The sequence below is a fragment of the Struthio camelus genome, chromosome 3, assembly GCF_040807025.1.
Source record: "Struthio camelus isolate bStrCam1 chromosome 3, bStrCam1.hap1, whole genome shotgun sequence".
Taxonomy (NCBI): Eukaryota; Metazoa; Chordata; class Aves; order Struthioniformes; family Struthionidae; genus Struthio; species Struthio camelus.
In genome coordinates, this window is record NC_090944.1 from 70,579,434 (window position 1) to 70,603,359 (window position 23,926).

The 23,926-nt window shown below is 40.3% G+C and overlaps 1 protein-coding gene across 2 annotated transcripts in view; it reads right to left on the reverse strand.

Annotated features, from left to right (window-relative positions):
• The window catches only part of ARHGAP18 (Rho GTPase activating protein 18), a 98,794-nt gene that overhangs the window by 53,679 nt on the left and 21,189 nt on the right, over window positions 1-23,926 (reverse strand). Inside the window, exon 1 of one of the 2 annotated variants that reach the window (XM_068938258.1) lies at window positions 15,196-15,407. The exons of the other annotated variant lie outside the window; for it this stretch is intronic. Coding sequence (XP_068794359.1) covers window positions 15,196-15,263 — 68 coding nt within the window. The 5' untranslated portion in view covers window positions 15,264-15,407. Of the gene's footprint in view, window positions 1-15,195; window positions 15,408-23,926 lie in introns of those variants that run through there. 2 annotated transcript variants of the gene reach the window in all.

The following is a 23,926-nucleotide window of genomic DNA, read 5'->3' on the forward strand; positions in this document are numbered from 1 at the left end:
TTATTAAGGAGACAGTGGACTTCCTGAGGTAAAACTGTCAGTACTGTTCGACACTCACTATCAGTGAGCAATGCAATGCACTCTCGGATCAGGATGAAGGCCTGAGAAATTGTGTTCTGCATCTCCAGAGCTAACGATGGCCAGCCGCAAAGGCAACCTCTGTATCAATAAACAAATATCCTGCTCTTCATCTGGGGGACGACATGGCCCTATGGATTTACTAACAGCATGTGTACACTCGTACAGTAAGATCCATCACATACCTATGAGACGAGAGCAGCAGGCAGGGCCCCGTGGCATGCCCCAGTGCTCTGCGCGTGGCAGATGAGCTGCTGGCAGACAGGACAACCAGGGAGCCCTGCCAGGCTTATGCCTTACGGCACTCACTCAGTACACAATAAGAGCTGCCAGGCGCTTCCTAGAGGCACTGAGGATCTGCTGTGTGGGTGCAGACAAAGTATTTTCTCCATTTAGCCCCTGGGGGTTTGGTGGGGCCAAAGAGTGAACTCAGCAGCATGCCTCTGATGTAATGATTTCTTCATCATGAATGACAAACACCAGCCGGAGATACAAGAGATACAAATACTCTATTTCACACTTTGACCGTCATAGAACAATAGCCAGTTCTACACTGTAAGTCTTGTAATTCCTCTAGGTCCCGCAGGGAAATACGGAAGGTGAACTTCCCTCTTCCTTCCTCTTGAGGACATGGTTTGCTGTGGATTGTAATAACGATGGATGAAAACGCCATCCTTAGTAGTTATCCTACTAGTTACCTCAGCATCATCCTGTTCCTCGCTCAGCTCAAACAGTTAAGCTCACTCCCACAAAAGGGTGTGGGAATTTATTAGGTGCTGCTTAAAGAAACAAAAAGTCTGACAATTTTGCTTAAGTATTTTGATTACATTTCAAAGTCAACAAGAGTATGCCAGATTCTCTTTCATCTCCATTTCATTCTGAATTCTACTTCATCATAGTAACAATGTGGGGGGCTCCTTTTTTAGGACTGAAAAAGCTATAAAAGGGCAAGATGGATTCTATATTGTCTTTGACTTAGTTATAAAAAATGCTACTGAGTGAATTCTGATTGCAGTATTTTAAGCTTTCTGTAGAGTTCAGCTATCCCCCCTTAAAAGGGCCTTTTGATTCACTGGCGATTTTCTCTCTCTTTATTCCTACTACTGCAGCCCACTCCTCGCACTGTTTATTAACTCTCATGGAAGTCTCATGCACGGTGCCTGTGCAAGAGAGCACCAATGTGCCGAGAAGAGAAGAAAACCACCATCATTTACAGGCAGTAAAACAATCAATCACCTGCATGTAAATATATTCAGGTATTTCCAAGGCCCTGTCCGCAGCAAAAATATAGTTCAGCTTACTACTGAATGGGAAGCTTGGAAAAGGCCTGTGCTGTCAACAGAATATGTGCTCTAGTAATTACATAGAGGTACTGCTGCGTATGGTAAAAATACTTCATGCATTATAGGCATTATTGCAAGTCATTTCCTTGTTTAAAGTACTAGCAGTTGCTTCTGGTGACCGCGGCAGCCTGAAATGGGACAAAGTATCATCTCCGGCTGGCTCAGGACAAGCCACAGCACAAAAGTAAGATAGTGAAAGTTAAAAATTAAAGCTTTAAAATGCTACAATTCACCCGCTGGTTATTACAAGTTTCAAAAGTGTTGCTCCTACTTTCAAAATCGTCTTATGATGTTAGGCTACCGTTTTTTTTTTTTCCACCCTAAACCAAAATATCGAATTTCGTGCTAGTATTTTGACTCAGATAAATTTCATCAGATTTAAGAAGCCTCTTAATACAATTTAAGCCACAGATAAGTGAGAAAAAGGTTTTAAAACCGAATAGAAAACAATTCAGCAGTGATATAAAGAATGTATTAGCACAAAAGTATCTTTTTATTCAAAAACAAGGGATGCATCTAAAAAATAAAACCTGGGATAAGAATAAGAACAAACATGTTCAGCAATTCCAGAGCCCTATAAAAGTGAGAAAATTTCAGCCTTAAATAGGAACAGATTAAATTCTCATATCAACGGTGTGGTGATACAATGGAGTAAGTTACTTGAATGGGAAATGAGATGCTAATCACCTAGGAAGTTTCAGATGAAAGGGACAGCTGAATAGGCTTTACAATTATTGGAACAATGGTGTGTAAAATGAGAAATTGTCTGGTTACTTTTCATTTCTAGACTTCCAACTTTCCAAACATTCAGAAGAACAGAGTTTTTTTGCAAAGATCATAATATTCTGGGATATCTGATGGACTTCGCCAGCAAACTTCTTCAATGTTAATAGCTTTTAAGCAGTTCTACACTGTTCTGAGCATGAGTCCCGCATTTCCTGTGTTGAATCAGATATATTCATTAACAGATGACGTCATATATTGTACTAAAAAGCTTCTACCTCCCAATCCTCATCTGCAAGTTAAATAAAACAAAATGAAAGGAAAATAAAACAAAATTTAAGAGGTTAACACGCATATGTACAAAACAGCTGTATGCTCAACGTGGGATGAAAACTTCACACTAAAGGAAACAAAAATCAAAATCCCATAGAATTCCAGACCATTTATTCATATATAAGCAAATATACTAACTCAATATATATATTGTAGAACGGGAAGAGAGAAATCCATCAAAACAGAGAAGAAATTCTAGTCACAATTAAAGGAAATCAGAACTGTAGAAAGAGATCTACAGTAGCCTAATGACAGATTTTTGTATCAAAAATTGTTATCTAGAGCAACACTGCTTACCAAAAACTTAGTGTTCCAAGCCAGAAAACTTAATTACCACTATAGCTGTTTACAAAGATATTTTGTGAGAAGACAGTATTCACTGTAAAAAACAATATTTACCAATTAACCCACTTTAAAATGTTTGTACATAGAGGCACTAAGATTATTTATACCCTTACCTATGAGGAAGACTGCAAATAAAATGAAAATTGAACGTATTAGCACACTCAGATGTGACCTCAATTCTTCTGTTTATGAAGAATATCTCCTACCAGTGACTTCAGCAAGGTAATCTACTTGCAGAAACATCCTCTAATGAGCTGAAGCCCTTTTGGATAAAAGCTGAATTTTATTTTTTTATGTGAAAATATCCATGCAACAAGACTAGGAGAGCATAAAGGAAACAGGGGTTCAAAACCCCCGGGAGACTAATATAATGGGAGCATGGTACAGAAGCCACCAATCTTGTCCAAAATCGGAAGTTTTATACCTGTGTCAACCCCATACCACAAGTGGGGGAAAAAACAACCAACCAACCGAAAAGAACCCCAAAACACAAGCTCAGTTAAAGGAAAGGCTTTCTCAGCCTAGGCTCACCAAATTAATCTGCTGTACTGAGGACATACCTATCCATCAGACAAACAGGCCCAGCTTGGTGCTAGCTTAGAGATGTGGGTCTACTGCAAGACAGGGAGATGGGGGAGAAGTGCCTGAAAAAAAACTACCACTAAGGGCACCCTGCTAACCTAGTTGTGGGGGAGGAATCCCAGCATTCATAGGAGAGTGAACTCCCAGTTAGGAAAATCGCGTTAAGAGAGTGGCTCCAGGGTCCTACAAAATTTTATGTACACACCTTAGATCACAGCACACCATCAGAATGGTTTGAAAAGACTATCATATAGAGTTGCTTATTCTGAATTAGTCTTTGGCCTCCCTTCCCACTAAGATGCACTGACTGAAGGCTTTTTTTTTTTTTTTTTTTTTTTTTTACACTGCTAAGTAACTATACCTCACCTTGCAACTTTTCCAAAAGCATACAACAAAAACTGAATTTTCACCTAATCTGTATTTCAGACATTAAAAATATATATTTATTTAACATGAAATTGCTTAAAAGAAATTGTAACAATCTATACTGAGGTTTGTGTTTAGTGAAATCCTCATAAACGTTGATTAGCCCTCCCTACTTACCAGGAAAAAAAATATATGCTTTGGTTTGTTGTTGTACACATCATCCATAGTAAGAAATTCAAACAAACATAGTATTTGTCTTAGCTTTCACCTCAAAGAGCAACAAGTACCATAGCGTGAATATCCTTCTCCGAAAGGAGAAGGCAGAAAGAATTCAGGTCACTGGACTGATGCTTAGGCATTGTAATTAGTACTAATATTTTTAATGACCTATACAAGATATGTAAAATATCTTATACATTTAAGGTCTTAGCCTCTTTACTCTTACAAAAGAAAAGATTACTGAGATGAAAGCACAGCTTGGTTCTGTTTTATATAGTAAATCATATGATTTATTTTGATTACAGTTCTCATTCATGATATTGCTTTGAGGGTAGTACCCTGTGCACCGTGAAGTTAAAGAGATCTCTCTGGTGTAAAGTTCAGAGCAAAGAAAGGTGTGTTTAAACACAGTGTAACCCAGTAAGCTTTCAAAAGCTTATCAACCGATTACTATAATTTAGAAGTTGTACTTTAATTTATTTCATTACAGAGCGTGGCAATCAAAGTTGGGCTTTTGTCTCTTTTTGTGAAGCACTGCTCACTGTGTTTAAAAAAAAACATATGCTTTTGAAAGATGCTAAATCTCCATTGTGTTCTGCATATTTGCTCTTCTGCATGTAATAAAATGGCTGTCCTGACATACTATCAAATATGGCAATGACTTAGAAATGGAACAGTAAAAAGTACTGTGGGGATCTGATTTTGTCAGAACATCACCTTTTGTCATCCAATAAGCTGCATAGCTTTTTACATACAACTTAATTGTAGACTAGGTAAAGGAAGCGGCACAGAATGGAAACAGGACCCATCAACGCTCTATCAAATCATCAGTGCCTATTTCACAGAATTTCTCTGTTCGTCAAAACTAGCCATGCTATCTTGTGGAAAAGCTTTACAAACTTGCTCCCTTTGACAGCAGTAACCTACATCATTGATTCTTCCAGAGCCCAACTGGTTACCAGTCACCAGCTGCCACTGAGCTTTCCATCCTATATGTATGACCATCACCTCCTACTTCAACCCTGCCAAGGCAGCCTCCCTGCCAGTGCTTAACTACCATAGAGCTGCAGTCCATATCCACCTTTATAACCCGCAGCGTTCAGTCCTCTGGACTGCATCAGGTGTGCATCACAAGCTGCTTTGATCACAAAATTGGCTCCTTGCACTGGCTGTTGTACATTTAAGCATGAACTTTCTGACCGCCCTCAGCCAGCTGTCCCATGCAGCAGCTTTGCAGCCATGGCAGATTTGCATGCTTAGCACCTGAACACAGCAATAAGAGCTATAGTTCTCCATTTGGTATCTTTGTGTCACTTTTTTTTTTTTTTAATTCACTGCTGCAAAAATGGTACATTATGAGACCAAAAGCAGCTTACTCACAATTCGGTAAGGAGAATGCAGATGTTCCACAGTATTTCCCACCAAGTAATGAAACTGGATCCCAAGCATCATTCCTCACATTGCAACGTGCCTTTTGCAGGTTAGAAGACATGCACATTACTGAACTACTGAACACTATGAGTCAGGACTAAATTAGCCAGAGTTTAAGTTTACGCTAGCTTCAGAGTGGCTGCAAAAGGACAAACTATACCTGAACTGAATAAAAACCTGCCACTACAAAGTTAAGCCATCAAATAATTTTTAAGAAATCTGAACTGACAGAGTCAAATTATACAGAGTCAGCCCTTTACATGATGTGGCCGTAGCTATCACTAGGACTTATAAAACTGAGTGACCTCGTCAAATCGCAGCCTCAGAAGGAACACGTTAGGCTGACATAAATGGAGGCTGCTGCTGTAGGGTTCTGTCAAATCCTCCCTTTCTTGGGGGGTTTCCATCACTCCCCTTTTGTCAGCACTGTCACTGGTGTAGTCACTTGCTGAGCGAGATTAAGGAATCAATCTGTCCGAAAACCACACTTGCAAAAAATATTGTTTTCAGATGGATTTTTTTTGATACAGCTCAGCCTACCTCAACCAGCTAAGAAAATATCAGGAATGTGTATGTGGGTCTTGGAAAGGAACTCCACTTTCAGCAAAGTCCATACTCATTTCAGCCCACATTCAACTTAATATGGCCATGACTTGCATCCACTGTCACTATACAACAAAACTTATGCTGGTTGAAGACAAGCCCTAAGAGACATTCTGTGATGAAAACAAAAAAAAAAAATCAGGAAAATAATGTGGCATATCTCTCTTGAGATAACACTTTCAACAAAATAAAAAGGATATTCCTCAAGTCTACCTGGAACACAGGCTTCTCCGGAGAAGGTGGCACAGCCAAGCCAGCCAAACTAGTTTAGTAGGACCCAACCACCCACCCTCCCTGAGTGGTAAGGATGGGAATGACTTTTCGCACAATGATAATGCTGTTACTGGCTTTCCCTTATCTGTTTCCAGCAAAGGAAATCAAGCTGTGACCCAGAAGCCACACTACAGATGTTGTTAGGTCTATCATCCTCTTACCCATTGCTGAGAGAGAAAGCATTTTCCATTGGCCCATGGCAAGCATAGGTCTGGTCTCCCACTGCGACCTGCAGGTAAATAATGGCTGTATATATGACAGCATTTACCATTGCTTCCTGGCTGTTCTGTAGTAGAGGCTTTTGGTTATTGCTCTAAGCTCCGTAGCTTGTACCTAGGATCACAGACTTATAACTATGGCTATAATCACAGTTATATGACTTCTTGGGCCATTAAGAGCATGCAAGAACTTCCTGCTTATTTGTACAGTCAGAGCCTAACCTTGCATTCTCCTAAACCAACGGCAAAGCTCCCACTTACATCTTGATACGGTATGCTCCCAGACTTTGATGTTGTATTTTATTAAAGGCAGAGACTTTCTGAGAAAGGGAATATTTCAACAGTAACCTTGATTCTAGCCAACTGTTGTTCTGACAATTACATAGATATCAGCTAAAAATAATCAACTGATTAAAAAGAATAAGAATTAAACAAACAAGGTACTTCACTAAATGCTGTATCACTAAACATTTGGAAAAAAATTCTCACATAATCTGTTAAGCATTCTCCCTGTTTTCAGATGGGGAAGTGAAGTCAAAATATTTGACTTCCCCAAGTCAGAATGAAAGTTGTCTGGGTGATTTAAGGACTAGTGGACAGGAAGAGGTCTTGAGGAGCTGTAAACTAAAGACTTAGACTGATGTTAAATCAAGCAAAACATATCATTTTGCTGCAGTTTTGCACCAAGTACACATGACAAGAGATTTACTTACTTGCTGAAGACAGCGTTACTCTTACTTTGTTGCCTTCTCATGTATGGGATGGCTTCAATCATATTTCTAAACATACTGGAAACATTCATCTTGTTTCTCCTCAAATACTTCACCCCCAAACCCCCAAGTCCTCCAGAAGAAACCTGTGGCCACTACAAAGCAAATATTCTGATACATTTTTACACATTTCTCACCTTTTGCCTTAAGAGGCCTCCCTAGAAAAGAAGAACGTTGTAGAAAAAGTCAGGCAAAATCCCTGAAGTTCTCATGCAAACACTTCAAGACTAATGGGGTCGAGATGGTGCAGAAGGAAGGGCAGGATGTAGAAGCACTCACAGAATGAAGGGATCTACTGAATAGGTTATCCTCATGGAAAGCTATGACCAGGGAAGTAGCTGTCCTGTGCCCACTTTTACTCTGCACTAATACAAGACAGTTTGGCACAAAGCAATGATCAAAGAACAAGTTCATACAAAGAACAAGTTCATAGCTTCGCCTTTTGTGGGGTTTGGGGGTAGGGATCTTTATGTGATCATCCCATTATGGTACCTGGGCTTTGATCAAAACTATGCCCTAAAAAATGAAGGTTAAAAACTGTACTTTAGCAAATCTTTATAAACTAGGTCTACTTATTCTTATACTTCCAAATTCTTTAAAAAAAAAAAAAAAACTATTTATTTTCCTGCTTCTTTGGCTAGATATTTAAATACCCTGCCTGAATATGATTATTTTGAGATCAAGATTCCAAGGCAGAGACAGGTTCATTAAAAACAAGCAGCTTGCACAAAATAGGCCATTGTCATGTTGGAAATACTGAAAAATTACTAGGGTGGAATTTTTCTTTCTCTGGCCAAGTTCATTAACTGAGGAGTCTGGAGCAATAATCAGTGACCCATACATAATAGGAATCTACAACGCCACTCACAGCAGGAACTCCTCTGTATCAGTTACTGTAACTATGGGCTCAGTTCAGTTGTAGTATTCCGATTCTTAAGAGGAAAAAAGTGAAGGCACATACTCAGTAACTCCAGTAAAAAAACATTAATTATAGAGCAGGGTTCTCACACTGCAAATGTTTCTGGAGCACCTATGAATAGCCTAGCCTTACAGCTTTCAGCTGCAACCTCTAGCAACAGTCACAAACCAAGAGTAAAATACTGGCAGTAATAGTTAATTAATGTTTTTTAATTGAATGCCAATATAAGCAGATTGAAAATGCCATTAGGCTTATTTGAAAACAAGTTCAACAATTCTGCTCTTCAAATAAAAATAACTTATAGATATAAATAAAAGTATTCCTGTCACATCACATTCAGAGCTAACATAAAAGTTCAGATTTACAAGGCTCCTCCGGCTCTTTCCTCATCAGAAGCTTAGTTACATTCTACTTTTGAATCAAGTCTACGTGCTTACAATAGCACATCTAGTAACATACTGTACTATGTTCTGTACTATCTGGCTATGCACACACTTGGGAAAAAAGGGAAAGCCCTTAATTAAAATGTTCAAAAGGCTTTTATGCTCCACATATAGCTAGACAAGCATGACATCTCTTTCTCTTTATGTCATTAAAACAAAAAAGAAAGCCTATATTCAGAGGGCCCTGATTTTCCCCTCCTATGCTATGCAGTTCCACTGACTCAGCACAGTTATTCTCATTTTACATCTATCTAAGGGCCTGATCCAGGGCAGAGCTGAATGGACTACTTTCACTGACTGCAAACAGCATTAAATCACATCTGTATCTATGATGATGAATGATGCAGGTCGCTTAATCAACTGGGCTTGTTGAAATCATGTTGGTTTATAATCCTGACAGATACTAAGTGAGTGTCAGAGCAAAGAGCAGTGACCATGTCCACATAATGGAAGACTGCATTGATAAAGGAGAGCTTCAGCAAATCTAGGACTCAGAAAGGACATGCAACTCAAAGCATGTCCCACCAGGACATTTAGCAAAACAAGACAACGTGACTGTGATATATACAATTTGATGAGATGGTAAATAGCAGCAAGGAGCACATGATTTTACATGTGTAGGTGATGCTCATGAGACTGACACCAAAGAACTGCATGTAATTCAGGCTCACGGGGAGGACAGGATAAGGAGCAGGGCAAATGAGAGGGACGCTGAAAATGGGAGAGACTGAAGAAAAGAGCAACAAAAACTGTTTTTAGACTGGAGAAAGCAAGACTTAAAGAGAATTATTTGTTCAGTTCAGTAAAATAAAATTGAGTAGTAACTTAACAATAGGTTAACAGGCACTGGGAGGACTTTCTAATCTATTAGAAAGATATAGCAAGAACCAAAGGCAAAAGCCAGATAAATTCAAAGAAGAAATCACATGCAAACTGGCAAAGCGGGAACCCAAGGAAGGTGGGAATCTGGAATCAAGGGAGCAGGAAATGGTGGGCTTCCACATCTTGTTGTCTGTAGACCAAGTTATTGGGATTAATACACTGGTAACTGACCAATAAGGTAAGTGTCTGCAGTACACTACGTATTTATATACTCACCAAGCACAAAAGAAAAGCAACTCTAAATAGAGTGACTTAGTGCATTGTTGCCTATGAGCTCTATCTGAGAATGTTGGTCTGCATCAGACAATAAACACTGTACAAATTACCAGGCAAACCAAAGCAGCAAAGATTTTTTGATGCGTTTAGATGAAGACTGTGCTCATGTAGAACCTGTAAACCTAGCAGGTAAAAGATTGCTGTGATTTGTAAAGTCAGCTGTGGTGTGATAGATCTCTGTTCTGCAAAAAAAAAAAAAAAAACAATGCATGGAAGGTACTGCGCTGAGCCATCTGTAAGGCATCGTGAAAGACAGATTACAGGGGTTAGAGACAATAAATTTTGTGATAATACGGAAAATCTGAACTCCGTCCCGTATTAGCAGATTGCAAGAAATTGCAAAAGGGTCCTCCAGCTTAAGTCAGTTATAATAATCAGCTTATTTGCTGTTTGAACACTGGGCATTACACGTATCCCTCACAGGGCTTTGGTCCTTCATACTGGATTTCACTGGATTTCAATGCAAAGAGTGAGTCATTGCTGGGAAAAAAGGAGGGGGAGAGGAATGAGAGCTTTTCTCCCTGAAGGAAGGAAAATGAACACTGCCCTTGAGAAAAGGCCTGAATTCATGCTTACTATTGCACTTTTTCTTGACTTGGGATACAAACTATTAAATCTCCAGATCAAACTGAGTAAATATTTGAACAATGAATGAGGTAGATAATTTTGGTAATGAAAGAATAAATTCCTCTTGTGTATGTGATTTGTATTGTCTATTATGGTCAACATTTATATATATATATATATATGTATTTTTTGGCATATATATGTACATATACACACACATATATATATGTGGCTAACTCACTATGTGAAAGTCTGTCATGTTCGAAGCTCAAAGGACTTCTATCTTCTAATGTCTTTCTCAGAGAGACCAAATAGTGAGTGAGTAAGGACGGAGTTTAGCTGTCTGTAGAAAACACCAAGGATTTTGTGCCCCTTCCTTGTCATCCATTCCCACAGTGACCACAAATCCTACTGCCGTGAATTAGCAAGGCCGATATTTACAAAGCTACATAAAAATAAATATTTTGTTTTAAGCAGACTGATACAGTAATCTACAGACAAAGGACATCTCCAAGATTCAGTTGACATTTCATGGCGAGTCAGTAATGAGGTAGGACAGGGGACCCAGGGACAGCAGGCCCTAGCCAGCAAGTGTCACTCAAAAGGCTTGAGGAAGTGACAGTCTTCTCTTTTACAGTAGCTAAAGGTTACAGCACTTTTCCTAGAACTGGATTGGGTTTTAGTTCCACCTAAGGGAAACCAAACTTCTTGTTCTCATTTTGCAAGTGCATATCAGCTAACCAGGGCAAAATTTCAACAGGGCAGAGCAAGCGAGGGGGAGCCTAACCACATGGCCTCTGAGCAGAACCATATTTTGGTCTTTATGAAATGTGTGAGTTCTTCTTAGGAAGCCATTAGCAATATGAAGACTTACAGGGAGTGCATGATGTTAAAAAGGCATCGGCTTGCAAAGCTTTGAAACTCAAACCGGTTTTCCTCCGCGTGAGTTTAAGCGGTGCACATGAAGTGCATGCGCTGGCTGCTGGTGAGCAAGTAGAGTGACTCACTGGAAACAGATATAGGGAGAGGCTGACTCACATGACCACTTGGAGCAGGAAGAGAGAGACAGCACAGAATGGCAGCCTCCCAGGTGAGACGGAAGGTAAGGAGGAGAGAAAAACAGTCAACCATCTACGGCCACAACTTTTAAAATCATTTATCTATTACTGAGTTTGGATTTTAGGCTTGGATCTTGAAAACGCTGCGGAACAGAATTTTATTTTCCTAGTGCACTGGCACGCACGCAGTTAATTTTGCATGCATTCAGTTGCTTGCAGTTTTGCTATGTCCTATTTCCTATTCATTGAACACTCCTGATTTGGCCTTAGCTTTGTCTTAAATATATATATTTGTATATATTTATACATTCACTCTTGTACAGGAATAGTCCTGTAGAGGACTCTCTGGATGAGACTCAGCTGCCTAAAAGCAGGCACATGCCACCATATGAAAAGCCTGTCATTACTTGAAATGCCTACATGTGGCTGGCAAATATGACAAAATACGGCTGGCAAAGGACCTGCAGTCCTTTCTGTCGCAGCAGACAGGTGCAAAATCCCCAGCAAGGAATCCAAATGGAACTGAACATCTATGCTTAAGCACGTGAATTTCACGTTGCGTGTTCATGAGGGCTGCACACCTATTACGGGCTGCTGAAACAGGGTGTTGGACCAAAAATCGATTCATTCTTGCTTATTGCAGCCCATATAAACTACAAATGGTTCTGTAGGAAAAACAAGAGACGATGTACAAGCTTGTACCTGGACATCATAAAGAAAAGGAGATGACACCAAAATACAAGTAGCTAGAGAGTCAATAAAGCAATAGTGGATCTAATGGGTTAAAGCTGGGACATGAGAACAATTATGCAATATGGGGGAAAAAGCTATTAAAATTCTGCTTGATACTAGGTAATCTGCCTTTGTGATTTCTCTTAAAAAGTTCTTAGATAAAAGCATAGGTATACTACAGAAGTTTCCCACAACCAATTTATAAAATTTATAAAACTATTTCACTGGCTCAGCCTGCTTTTAAAGGACCAAAAAAGAAGTGTAGAACATCTGGACAATTATTTACCTGTCAGATCAGTAAAATTCTGAAGCAACATTTCTCTTATATGTCTTCTCTTAAGATTTCCTGAAGAAAAAAATGGTTAGGAAGTACAGCCCTTCCCTAGGATGCCACTGCATTTGGAGTACAGTCAATGTATTGCTTTTTCCAGGACATCTGCCCCATGTAGGAGATCTATCTCCAATCCTCAGAAGACAATGGAATCTCTAACACTTATTTTTTTGAATGCCTTTAGAAAAATAATTTAACATAATTTAACTCTTAATCTTCCTAATATTTTGATCCCTGCTAGAAATTGAAGAATCTTCAAATAAGTAGATGGATGCTAACTTAGAGGCAATGAAGCTTTTGTTGTTTTTGTTTTGCTCTTTTTAAAAAGAGGAAAAAATGGTTACAATTCCACACCAGTAGTAAAACAGAATGTGGACACAGGAACTGGTACACTTACATACCGTGCAGTGCATAATGGAAGAACTTACTTCCACAAAATATTTCAGAATGATATGGCTTTGGGAGTTTCCTTTATTATTATCACATAGTTCCACACATCTTGAGAATGTTGATGTAGAATGGAAATGATCAAAAAAATGGAAAAAACTTCCCACAAAACATTCAGAACTTTCAGAAAAGCTTTTCTGGGGAAAAAAAATGCAAAATTACAAATAATTGCCCCCCCCAACCCCATGAAAATAAAATTCCAAATGTCTTTCATTTCAGAAGTGAAGTGGGAAAAGACTGGGGATATAGGATGGGTGGAAGCAGAAGCATAAGAACCACAGATTTGAGATCCTAGTTAATGAAGATGGGAGGCTTAGGACTAAGGTCCAAATTTAGAATGGAACAGCAGAAAGGTGGAAAGTTGTCCTTTAGGACCTTAGCTTAGAGAACAAAACGGCAACTGTAACATGGACTGGAAAGCCACAACAGGGCCAGTGGTAGAACTCAAGCAAGCTAAATGTGAGAACCCCCTGTTCTATATACCTCTAACATACACACTTCTGTGGCATATTTAAGAAAAGGAGATTGCTCCTTTACATTTTATCACATATACTCCTTGAATCCCACAGGGATTGTTCCACATCAGAACAATTCCTGAAGGATCATTGCTACTTATATGGTAATATCTCACTTAACCCAGGAGGCAGCCTCCAGAAGCAGCTGCAGATTAGTGGGAACCTCATGAGATCACTTCTCCTAACACTGTTGTGGTAGCACAAGAGAGCAGTTTCCACGTTACGGAGCGGGTCCCCAAGACTGCCTTCACTCATCCCGGGCCTCCGTGGGCTAAAAGTAACGGCAGCTCAACATAATCATGCATCTAGTCAGCCCTGCATAGAAAGAGGGAACCAGTCCTGACAAAGTTTATAGAAACACAGATCCTTATTCAGGGACTATCCCAAGGAACAGGGGAAGTGTTTTTCACCCTGTCCTTCCTGAGCGATAAATTTGAGGAGAGGTATGAGAAACCTGAGATTAGAAAAAATCACCACAAACAAAAATAGAGAAGGTGGTGGATTTTGTCATTTCCTTGCAGAAATGCACATATTTTACATATACTAGTAAACAAATGGACCTGCAGCGCCCTTACATACATAGCTACAACGACAGCAGGAGTTAAAGCAGAACTGATTACCAACATTAATTATGAGGAAGGCAGCTCTTCAACAAGAGGGTTTGTACTTCAAACACTGGATAGGCTGTATTTCTCAGTTCGGCTCTTGCCTTTACCGTGGACTGACCGTTGGTGTGACATATTGCGGTGCATCAATTATCTTTTGTTCAGAGTGACATACAGTACTTTCTTTTTTTTTCCTCTCCCTCAGACTGCTATTTCTTTTATCAGAAATGTTCTTCCTATGCATGCATTAAGTGACATGCCAGTTTCAATACCTTTCTTGCTTCAGCTGGCCTCTCAGCATTAATAAAAGTCACATCCTTTTCAATGGGACCTTTGTTGACGGTTCCAGCAAGGAAGAGACAAGACTGAATGGGCAATAACGACAGAACTCCTTTCCACGCAGTCACTCTGGGTACTGCTATGGAAAAGCCTGCAATGCTTCTGCCTGTATTAAACACTCATTGTGAGGCACGAGCAGGTCCTTAGCCTTCAGGCTGGCTAGTCACCACTTTTTGCCGTTTAAACAAAAAGATAAATCTTTACAAAAGTTTATCTTGTCCTTACCCACACCATCTTTAAGCTCATCACGTTAATAATAAAAATAACGCAAAGAACAGAGCAGTAACGTGCAAAGGGGTCATGTGAAAATCTGTGCAGCGTATCCCACAAACAGCTCCTAGAAACTGCCAGGGCAGTGCTCTGCAGCCGCCCGGCAGCCCCCATCCTGCACCCTACAGACCCTCCACACTCTAAGCCTCAAAACGTCCAGGCGAGAACGAGTTGCGTTACAACGCCCACAACCCACTTCAGCGCGCACGCTACCGTTTACAACCACAGACACCGTGAAAACAGCGGGCGCTTGCTGCTGGCACTGCAGTACACCTGCACAACGCCCTGGGTTCTCACGAAGCGCGGAAGTCACGGAGGGATAGGGGCGGCGGGGGGGAGGGGGGAGAGAAAAAAGTTATTTGGAAAAACGGGGGGGAAGAAAGTGCAAAGAGGGAGAAAACTTGCTAGGGAACTGAGGGGTCCGTGGAAGAGCTTCGCGCTGCGCCCGCTCCGTGTCCTCTCCGCGGCAGAGAGGGCGGCAGCGCCGCACCTGCCGCCGGGGCCGCCCCGCGCCCGCCGCCACTCACCCGCCGGGGTCGCCGCTGGGGTGGTAGGCCGTCAGCACGACGCCGCGGGAGCCGGACAGCCAGCTCATGGTGTGCGCGGCCGCATAGTTCCCGAGGGCGCCGGCGCGCAGGGGGGCGGCGAGGCCGCAGCGCGGCCGCCACCTCCCGCCGGGCGCGGAGTGGGGCAGAGCCGAGCGGCGGCCGCGCTCCCTGCGCCGCCGCCTCCCACTGCCTCCCGCGGCGCGGGCGAGCGCGGCCGCCGCCGGCTGGGGCCACAGCCCGTGGGCGCGGGTGGCCGCTGCCAGCCAGCCAGCCAGCCAGCCACCCGCCGGCGGCGCTTCCGGGAAAGGCAGTTTCCCCTTCCCCTGGCGGCGCGCCCCGCCGCTTTGCGCCGCACCGGCTCTCCCGGGCCCCGCGGGCGGGGGGAGCAGCGGCCGCCGCCGCCGGGGTCCGCGGTGCCGGCAGGGCTGCGCGGCACAGGCTTCCCCTGCCGCCCGGCAAAGATGAGCCCTGTGAGGTTAGCTCACAACCCCCCTCCCCCGCCCAAAAAAGAAATATATATACACACATACCCACACACACACACACATATATATAAAAAAATACACACACACACACACACACTTTTTTTTTCCCCTGACGGCCGCTTCCCAGGCCCGGCCGAGACGCTGTCCCCGCGGCAGGCAGCGCCCGCCGCTGCTCGGGCCCCTCTGTCTTCAGCGTTTCCCCATTGATTTCAGTGTGAGCGCTCGCATGAATAAGGTGACTGTTTCACGCTCTTTTCTTTTTCTTCTTTTTTCTTTGTTTTGTTTTGTTTGCGGGAGCGAGGCTTCATTTGTGGTTAGATACAGTTACTGTAACAAGCCATGTGGATAACTGTAAAACACTGAAAGTGTAAAACAAAACATGTTTCTATAGGATAGCTTTAAGGTTCTTGTATTTCTATACACCATGTTAATATTAAACAATAGCGTTCCGTATTCAGGCTAGAGTTTTTTGTAAAATATTAAGAATAAATTGGTCAATTAATTAGAAAGTTCTGCACTTTGAAAACTTTACAGTTTGAGGGGGATTGTGGTTGCTGTCTGCCACATACAATTTCTTGCTCTGATGAGAGATCACTTTAAGACTGCTATGATTCAAACACAGTATGAAGATAAGAAAAACAAAGAAAAAAATCCTTTTCTTCCATTCATTTCCTTTGCGCATTGTCCATTTCACTGAATCACAACAGATAACTCTTTGCTTGTTTTAACCTTTCATATAGGAAAACGATTTTCTTAATGTATAAACTATCATTATACAAATCAGGAAGTGGCAGGGACAAGCAAGGACACAAGGTAACTGAGCAGCCTCAGGGCTGCTCTGTCTTAAGTCCAGCCGCCAGTAGCTCCAAGGTCACATTCTCCCAGCCAGGGACTGCCAGAGGACAGGCAGCCTCTTTGATGCAGGGACAACCTCCTCTGCACCTAGGAACTGCAGCTATAGCACTGCACCGTCCACAAGGGCTAGAGCGGTCAGACTCACTGCCTTTGTACTAGGTTTGAATTGGTAGTATAGTCCTGGGTATAGTCCATCTATTTTTCTATTCATCTCATCTCTAGAATGGAGCTGTCAAGCAGGGATAGCACAGAAATTTTGACCTATGGACACTGTAAAATTGCCCCAGCTAACAATCAAACAGGAAGAACTTGTCTTCATGTTTGAGCAAGATTCAGTTTGTCCTTCACAGTCAGTCTTGAACACACTTGATATTTATAGCTGTTGATTTTGCAGAGCTCATGGGTGATATCCAGATATAACTGAAACTAGTAGGAATTTTATCACTTACCTGTGTGGAGGATTTCACCCAATAGATTCCTTCTTAAAAGGGTGGCCTTTTACAGTATGTCAAACCAGATGACCCTCTCCTCTTCAGAAAGGGTAATAGCCCCCTGAAATTTTGTGAAATCTCAATGTTACAACTATAAGAAAGCTTAGCTGAATTTCTATGGACCAACCATTGCAGAGGGGCCACTACACTTCTTACACCACTGAAGGTCAGCTTAAGACTTAGTCTTATACGCTTGTAAAGGGTTTAAGTCGGGGTGCGTTTCAACACAGCCTGACTCTTCCATGACTTCTGTAAAATGTTTTCTCTCCACTCACGTGATACTATTTGTAGGTAGATGGCCAAAGTGTTTTAATTAGAATATGTTTTGTATTTTCCAATTTAGATTCAAAAGTTAAGTGGTTTACTAAAAGATAGAGAACAGTACCAGCAGATTTGAGTCAGCTTTTCACATGTAATTTAGGAAAAACAGGTCCACTTGGAACAAACGGAATTCTCTATTTTTTAACTGGCTCTATTCGGGCAGATTTACTGGGCATAGAAAAGAGGTCGGTACAGCCTTATTTCCCCAGAAGTTCTCAGTTTCGAAAGGGAATGGCTGAAGGAGAAAGCACAGCTGCAGCTCTGCTTAAGTTAGTAGCATGTGGCTACAGTAGCTTAAGTAGTAGTATGCACTAATTGCAATACACTGGGAAAAATTGTTGGCATGCACACATACGCACACAAGGATATGAAACCACTGTAAAACTTAAAAGTGTAAAAAGATTTCCTTATACTCCCACTGCAGAAAAACAACGCTGTTGTACACCTCTCGGGCTGTCCTGAAGCACTTAAACTGGGGCCTGATTTCTAATACAAACAAGGCTCAGCTACCTTCACTGATTGCTCTAGAAGTACATCAGTATAAGATGAGAACACATCCTCCTATGTGTTACTGCACTTATTGACTATTGCCTTTGGCTCTTTTTTTTAATGCACGTGTGGCTAATTGCTGAACAGCCTATGCAGAATACCAAATTATTTTCTTAAGGAGCCAATCTTTTTCTTTCAAAATAAAACAAGAAAGCTAAAATATAAACATTAGGGTCTTCAGAACCTGGTAGTTCCAAAAATCTTCAGCTAATTGGTTGCATGCCAATACTGTACTTAGCTGTAAAATTTTCTTTAGAGAATGGATAAAAAATAACAGAGAGACAAAGTAAAAATATTTAAAGCATTCTGTGTTTAATGAGTGCTTTTCAAAGACTTGTGCCCAAATAGAATATGTATTAGGTGCTATAAGAATAAAAATATAAACTGCTTTTTCTTTGAAGAGCATGTTAAAACACATCAAAATTAAGGCACAAAATACTGTACTTCCGCTGTAAAAAGAAGAATGCAAAAACAAGATGCAGCCAAAGTGGTGTCCCAAGGGACTGTTCAAAGAAAATTTTACTGCAAATGGAAAATGAGAAGAATGCTTGCATTCTGCCTAGGCCACAGAGGAAAAAAAGAGATTAAGAGTGGCAAAACCCAGAATGAGTTTATATTAATCAAGAGGAGAGCAAGAAAGCTTTTGTGAGGATACCAGGAGGAGGGTGGGAAAAGTTATAGGAAAAAAGAAAATCTATTAATAAATGAGAACAGAGATTAAATTAATGATAACTCAAAAACACCAGAGATACTGACTCCCCTCTTAAATGTCTTTAATATGACATGTTTCAAATGTGCTGAGCATACAACAGCTCCTGCAGATTTAGGAGCTTAACTCTAGGCATACTTTCTTTGTTACTGTGTTTGACAACTTGATAGGATTATTTTCTGTCCTGTTATGACGGCATAAATCCAGCATAGTTTAGAATTCTTTGATGAAGTTACTCTGGATTTACAGTGGAGCCAGCTAGATAAACTGGACTGCAGAGATATCCGTGCTGTTAACTCACATGAATATCACCCTTTTTTTTGACCAGAGTCAATTTTCTGCCTAAACCAATGAGCAGTCAGTAATTACTGAGTTTGCACTTAATTCATGTTCTTAAAAAGATATGGGCATAATCATTTGAAAAGCAAGGCTGTTTATTATCAACTAGATAAGTGCACCATTTGAGGCATATACCTTGCCATGGAAAAAAGAGATATGATTGAGAAAGGAGATTGCAAATCAGTCTGTCTTGCTACAGAATCCAAGACTCCTTTTAAGAGTTCAAATATTTAGATTAAGATGTCATGCAGTACCTTTAGACTTAATATACTCAGTCACCAGAGTCAATCGGCTCACACAGGATTCTTCTGCTTAGTGTCACCTCTCTTTATAAAGCAATTGCTAGAAAGAACACTTCTCAGCAGTACCATCCTTTATCACTGTTTTGAAAAGGTATGAACATATTATTTGTTGAACATATATTTTTGACTCGTCACTGCAAATCATTTTCTTTTCCCCTTAAGTTTCTCAAATAAAAAAATTAAAAATCACAATGATTCTCAGTTTTCCATGTGATAGGTGATTTTCATATTCCGTGTTCCCTGATGATGCATAAATTATCATCAGGTAAAATGCAATCAGCTGAGTAGTACTAGCTTGATGAAGTAGTAACAAGTGAGGCTACAAGCCTCCAATGGTACTATTTAGATTTATTTTCACTGAGAGCCAGAGATCTCTTTGGAACCAGTATTGAAGTGTTTAGACAACCAGTGCAGTGCTGCAGTGAAATCACAGCTGTACTTCAATGACTTATAAAGTAAATTTTTAATGATATGGGGCAGGTTGTACTAGTTTCATCCTCTCCCTGGCAGTATCTGAAGAAAAATTTGTTCAGACATTTTAAACAGATCAGAAAATGTCTCATTAAATCACTTAGATAATTCCCATTCAAATAAAATGGCAGCACTTCCATTGTCCAAATTGTGTTTCTGCAGTTCTAGTCAACAGATGGAAAAGGCGTGAAATGTTTGTATATCGTAAGATGAAGTTTAACCCTCATTAAGCTTTATAATTCCTGTATTGTTGCCCTCTGCTACATACGAACCACATACCTGAATACTATCCTGCAGCCATTAATGAACAATGCTAGCAGTAATAAAAAAATGAATACTGTATGTTACACAGTCAGGGTAAGATTTCTGCTATTTAACTCTTGATATCTACGTCAATGCTAGTCATTCTAGGCTCCTGGGAAAGTCTAGGGAAGAAATGCAGTTTCAGGGGGTAAAATCTTCTGTCCTATTTTAGATGTCCACTTTAGAACACAAAAGATGAATCATGCTCTAAAATTGTCTTTTTTTTCCACAGACTAGAAAGAGAGACTAGAGGCGTTAAGTCACATGCAGATGCCCACATCTGGTTAGATAAGCTTCACCTTTAATGTTTTTATGTTGTCTTTGAAAATATGGAAGATTCAACCTTCAGTTAAAATGCGCACCATATGGCATATGAAGTGCAGAGTATTCATTACTTTGAGATGTACAGTACTGGTATGTAGGAGGTGTTGTAGATAGGCTTAGCTATCCCTGAATATCAAAGATGGTGATTAAGTCATGCACTTGTACACAGAAAGCTGGTAACACGTTTGGTAGCCAGCACATTAGGAACATTTCTTATGGTGTGATCCTGCAAGCTAATGAGCACATTCAATGCAAATTTTCATCCAAATTTTTATAGAAACAGAATGTCCAATACTAGGGCAATTTCAGTAAGCAACCTGCAACTAACATAGAAGCAGCAGCAAGAAAACAACCATATATAAGAGAACCACCACATTCCTTGCTTTCTGAAAGTTGTGACCTTCTTCCTCACTGTCCTCCGCATACTTTTTTAAACAGCTGATTTGTTTCTCTTAATAAAAGAGAAACCAAGAGGCAGAGACACAGACACTTTGTATGGTTCCCCTCTGTTCTTGCAAGTTATTCTAAAATGTATGTGGTGCACTCTGGTGGCTGCTTTGATAATTCTTTCTTTAATGACTTTCGAAAAGGTGAAGCAGTAGTTACTGATGCAGTTTGTGAAATTATCCATACCAAGACAAATAAGTATATGATTTTAGACTAGTTTATCCAGTCCGAATTTTCCAGAAAGCATCCCCCAAAGATATTCCACTACAGCCCACCTGTTTACCTTGTAAAAACCACCCGGGAATTTTGATTGGCTGAAGTTCCCATTTCATCCGTTTTGGTTTTGCTCATGATCAGACAGCTGCTGAATTAAACAGAGGTATACCAGTTTCAGTAATGGTAATTTATTCACCTGTATTTGTTGTGCATCCTTGCGCAAATCCCCCTATCAATTCCTGCTTCCCTTTCTCTATCATCTCTATAATGGGGCTAATAATACAAAGATTACTCACCATTTGTTGAATTGCATCAGAAAAACCCCACAGCATATTATTTCCTATACTTACTTTGTTTTGGTGCATGATGAAACAGGGATAATATGGCACGGATTTCTGCATCCATGAGCACAGAGAACAAATGATAAATGTAGTACAGTGTCTCCATATGAGGTACAAGACTTTTGGGGAAAACTTACTACCATAACTGAAGTTTCATGCCACTCTTGAAAGTTGGGGACCTAGGGATCTTCAGTGGTGACTAGGAATGTCCCCCTTCCATTGAGCTAGTTTTGATATAATTGTAGTTTTATAAACTATAATTGGACGTACGCCACTAATCCTAACTTGAATTTAGCTTTTTATCAGAATTGCATAAGACAGTGTCCTTTCAGAAAATAAAGGCCTCAGTCCTTCTTAATTCTCCTAGATTAATTTTCTAACTGCATAGGTAGATGTACTCTACTAGTATATGAAACGTAAATAACCATACGGAGAAAAAACAGCGGAGCATGGGATCTCATGTTCACGTTCAATTCCGTGTTGCATTTATACAAGGCAGCTGTATTACCCCTGAAAAACAATTTTCCCGGGTTAAACAAGCCACGCGCTTTTGGTTTTTTCTTTCAGAGATCTTCCATCCTCCTGAGCATCCTTGTTGCCCTTTTTCGTATCTATTCCTATGTATGTACATTGATCTCTCCTGAGCATGAAGGTCCTGAATGATGAAGAACTGGGGTCCTGCACAAGGTCACAAATACTTTCCTGACTATATCACAAATACCTTGCTATGAAAAACATTAGCTTTTCAAATGTCTCTGTCACATTGCTGCTTATAGTTCTTATATCACTTATATCACTCACAGCAATGGTTTTGAACATATACGTATATGATACAATTTGACTAGATTTGCTGATCAGTTTGCACACCAAAGCACAAACAGGAAGGCCATTCTGAAACTTCTTGTTAGGAATACCTGCAGACTGGCTTGGTGGCGTGCACTTGTCTGCTGTGAGAGCGCTGTCACGCGAATTTCCAAAATCCTGGGTTTCTCTTTCCAGCTTCAAATCCATTTAGGAGGCAGGGTCTGAGGGGAACTCCTTATTCCCATAATTCACAACTCCTTCTTTCCTATCCTGTCAAGTCAGGAGGTTGAATGCTATATCCAACATCTGGAGTGTAGCTGAAGGGATGAACGGACCAGCTGAAGTTCGATCTAGTCAAACAGAGATGGTGCTAGCAGGTGTGGAGAACCTACTTGAAAATAACAATACAATTTGCTGCTTTGAAAAAAAAGATTGTATCTGTCACTCAGGTTCACAGTCTATATCAGCTACTTCCCCGGCTGCTTTATATCAGGTTTGTGTTGGGGCCAGAACAGTTTTTTCAGTCTACATCTGGCTAGGAAGTTGAAACCATTGTCTTTCAAATGCTCTCTAGGTCGATCTGCATTTTGGCTCAGTGCTCTTCTCTTTGTTACCCTTCTAATTTTGCTGTTGTCTGCAGATTGGATCGCAGTTGAATTTGTAGCACAGAAACATCTGGTAAAGTAAAACATGCAGCAGCTATGAAAGAGAAGGGGTTTTGTTCTCAGTTTAGTCAAAAAGCTTATGAAACTGTGACAGAATCCTAAACTGACTAAGCCTCAGCTATCCAGAAATGTCACTACTAGCTGACAGCAAATGCTAAACAACAATGAAAGAAACAATTGTATGAGTCATGGGCTCTGTGAAAAAAACTGATCTTTCTTCGAAGACTTTTGACTGAAGATTACCCACCAAAATTTCAGGTTACCCCAAAGCTAAGTATTCTTAGTTTTTTCTCATTGAAATAAGGAACAAAAATATTAATTTTGGGTCATTCTCTTTAACCCAAAACAAAACAAAACAATGCTTCCTTTTCTCATATGTTTTACACACTAAGATCAAATTCAGCAACCTTTAATATAGAATGTTTCAACCTGTCAATATTTTTGTTGCTATTTTTAATGGAAACATCTTCTGAATTCAACATGATTTTAAAAATGGTTTGTATTAACTCAAAACTGTATTTTCCATAAATTTCACTAAAATCCAATAGAAGGGTTTGAGAAATATCATATTGCAAGTATGATGTAAGTATTAGAGAGAAATCGGGAGGGAGGAATAGAAGTCCCCAGGTTTTTTCTTGCCTTATCTTGTTTCTGATGGTACTTCTGATGCTTTTTATTTGCTCTTCAGAGCCATTCAAAACGTAGCCCACAAGAACAGCAACTACAGGGAAAATTAATGTGAATACTTGTGAAAAAAATATACAAGAAATAGATATTGTTTATTTGGTTCCTTGTGAGTGAATGCAGCCAATGAGAGAGCTGAAAAAATACCAGTCATATAGCAAGAGCTGTAGAAACTCAAAGCAAAATTATAGCTACGATACAGTGCAGTGTACTTAGCAATAATTAAAAGGTCTGAAGTATTTCTAGGCTGATGCATAGTCATGCACTCTAGTCACAAATAATTTTAAAGAAAGCATCAGATTTGTAGCCTCTAAGGGCACACTCTTCTAAGGGTACGTTGTGACAGTCACAAGTGACTAAATTTAATAAATTGTTCGCTGTGACTAGTTTGTTCTTCTCTGCCT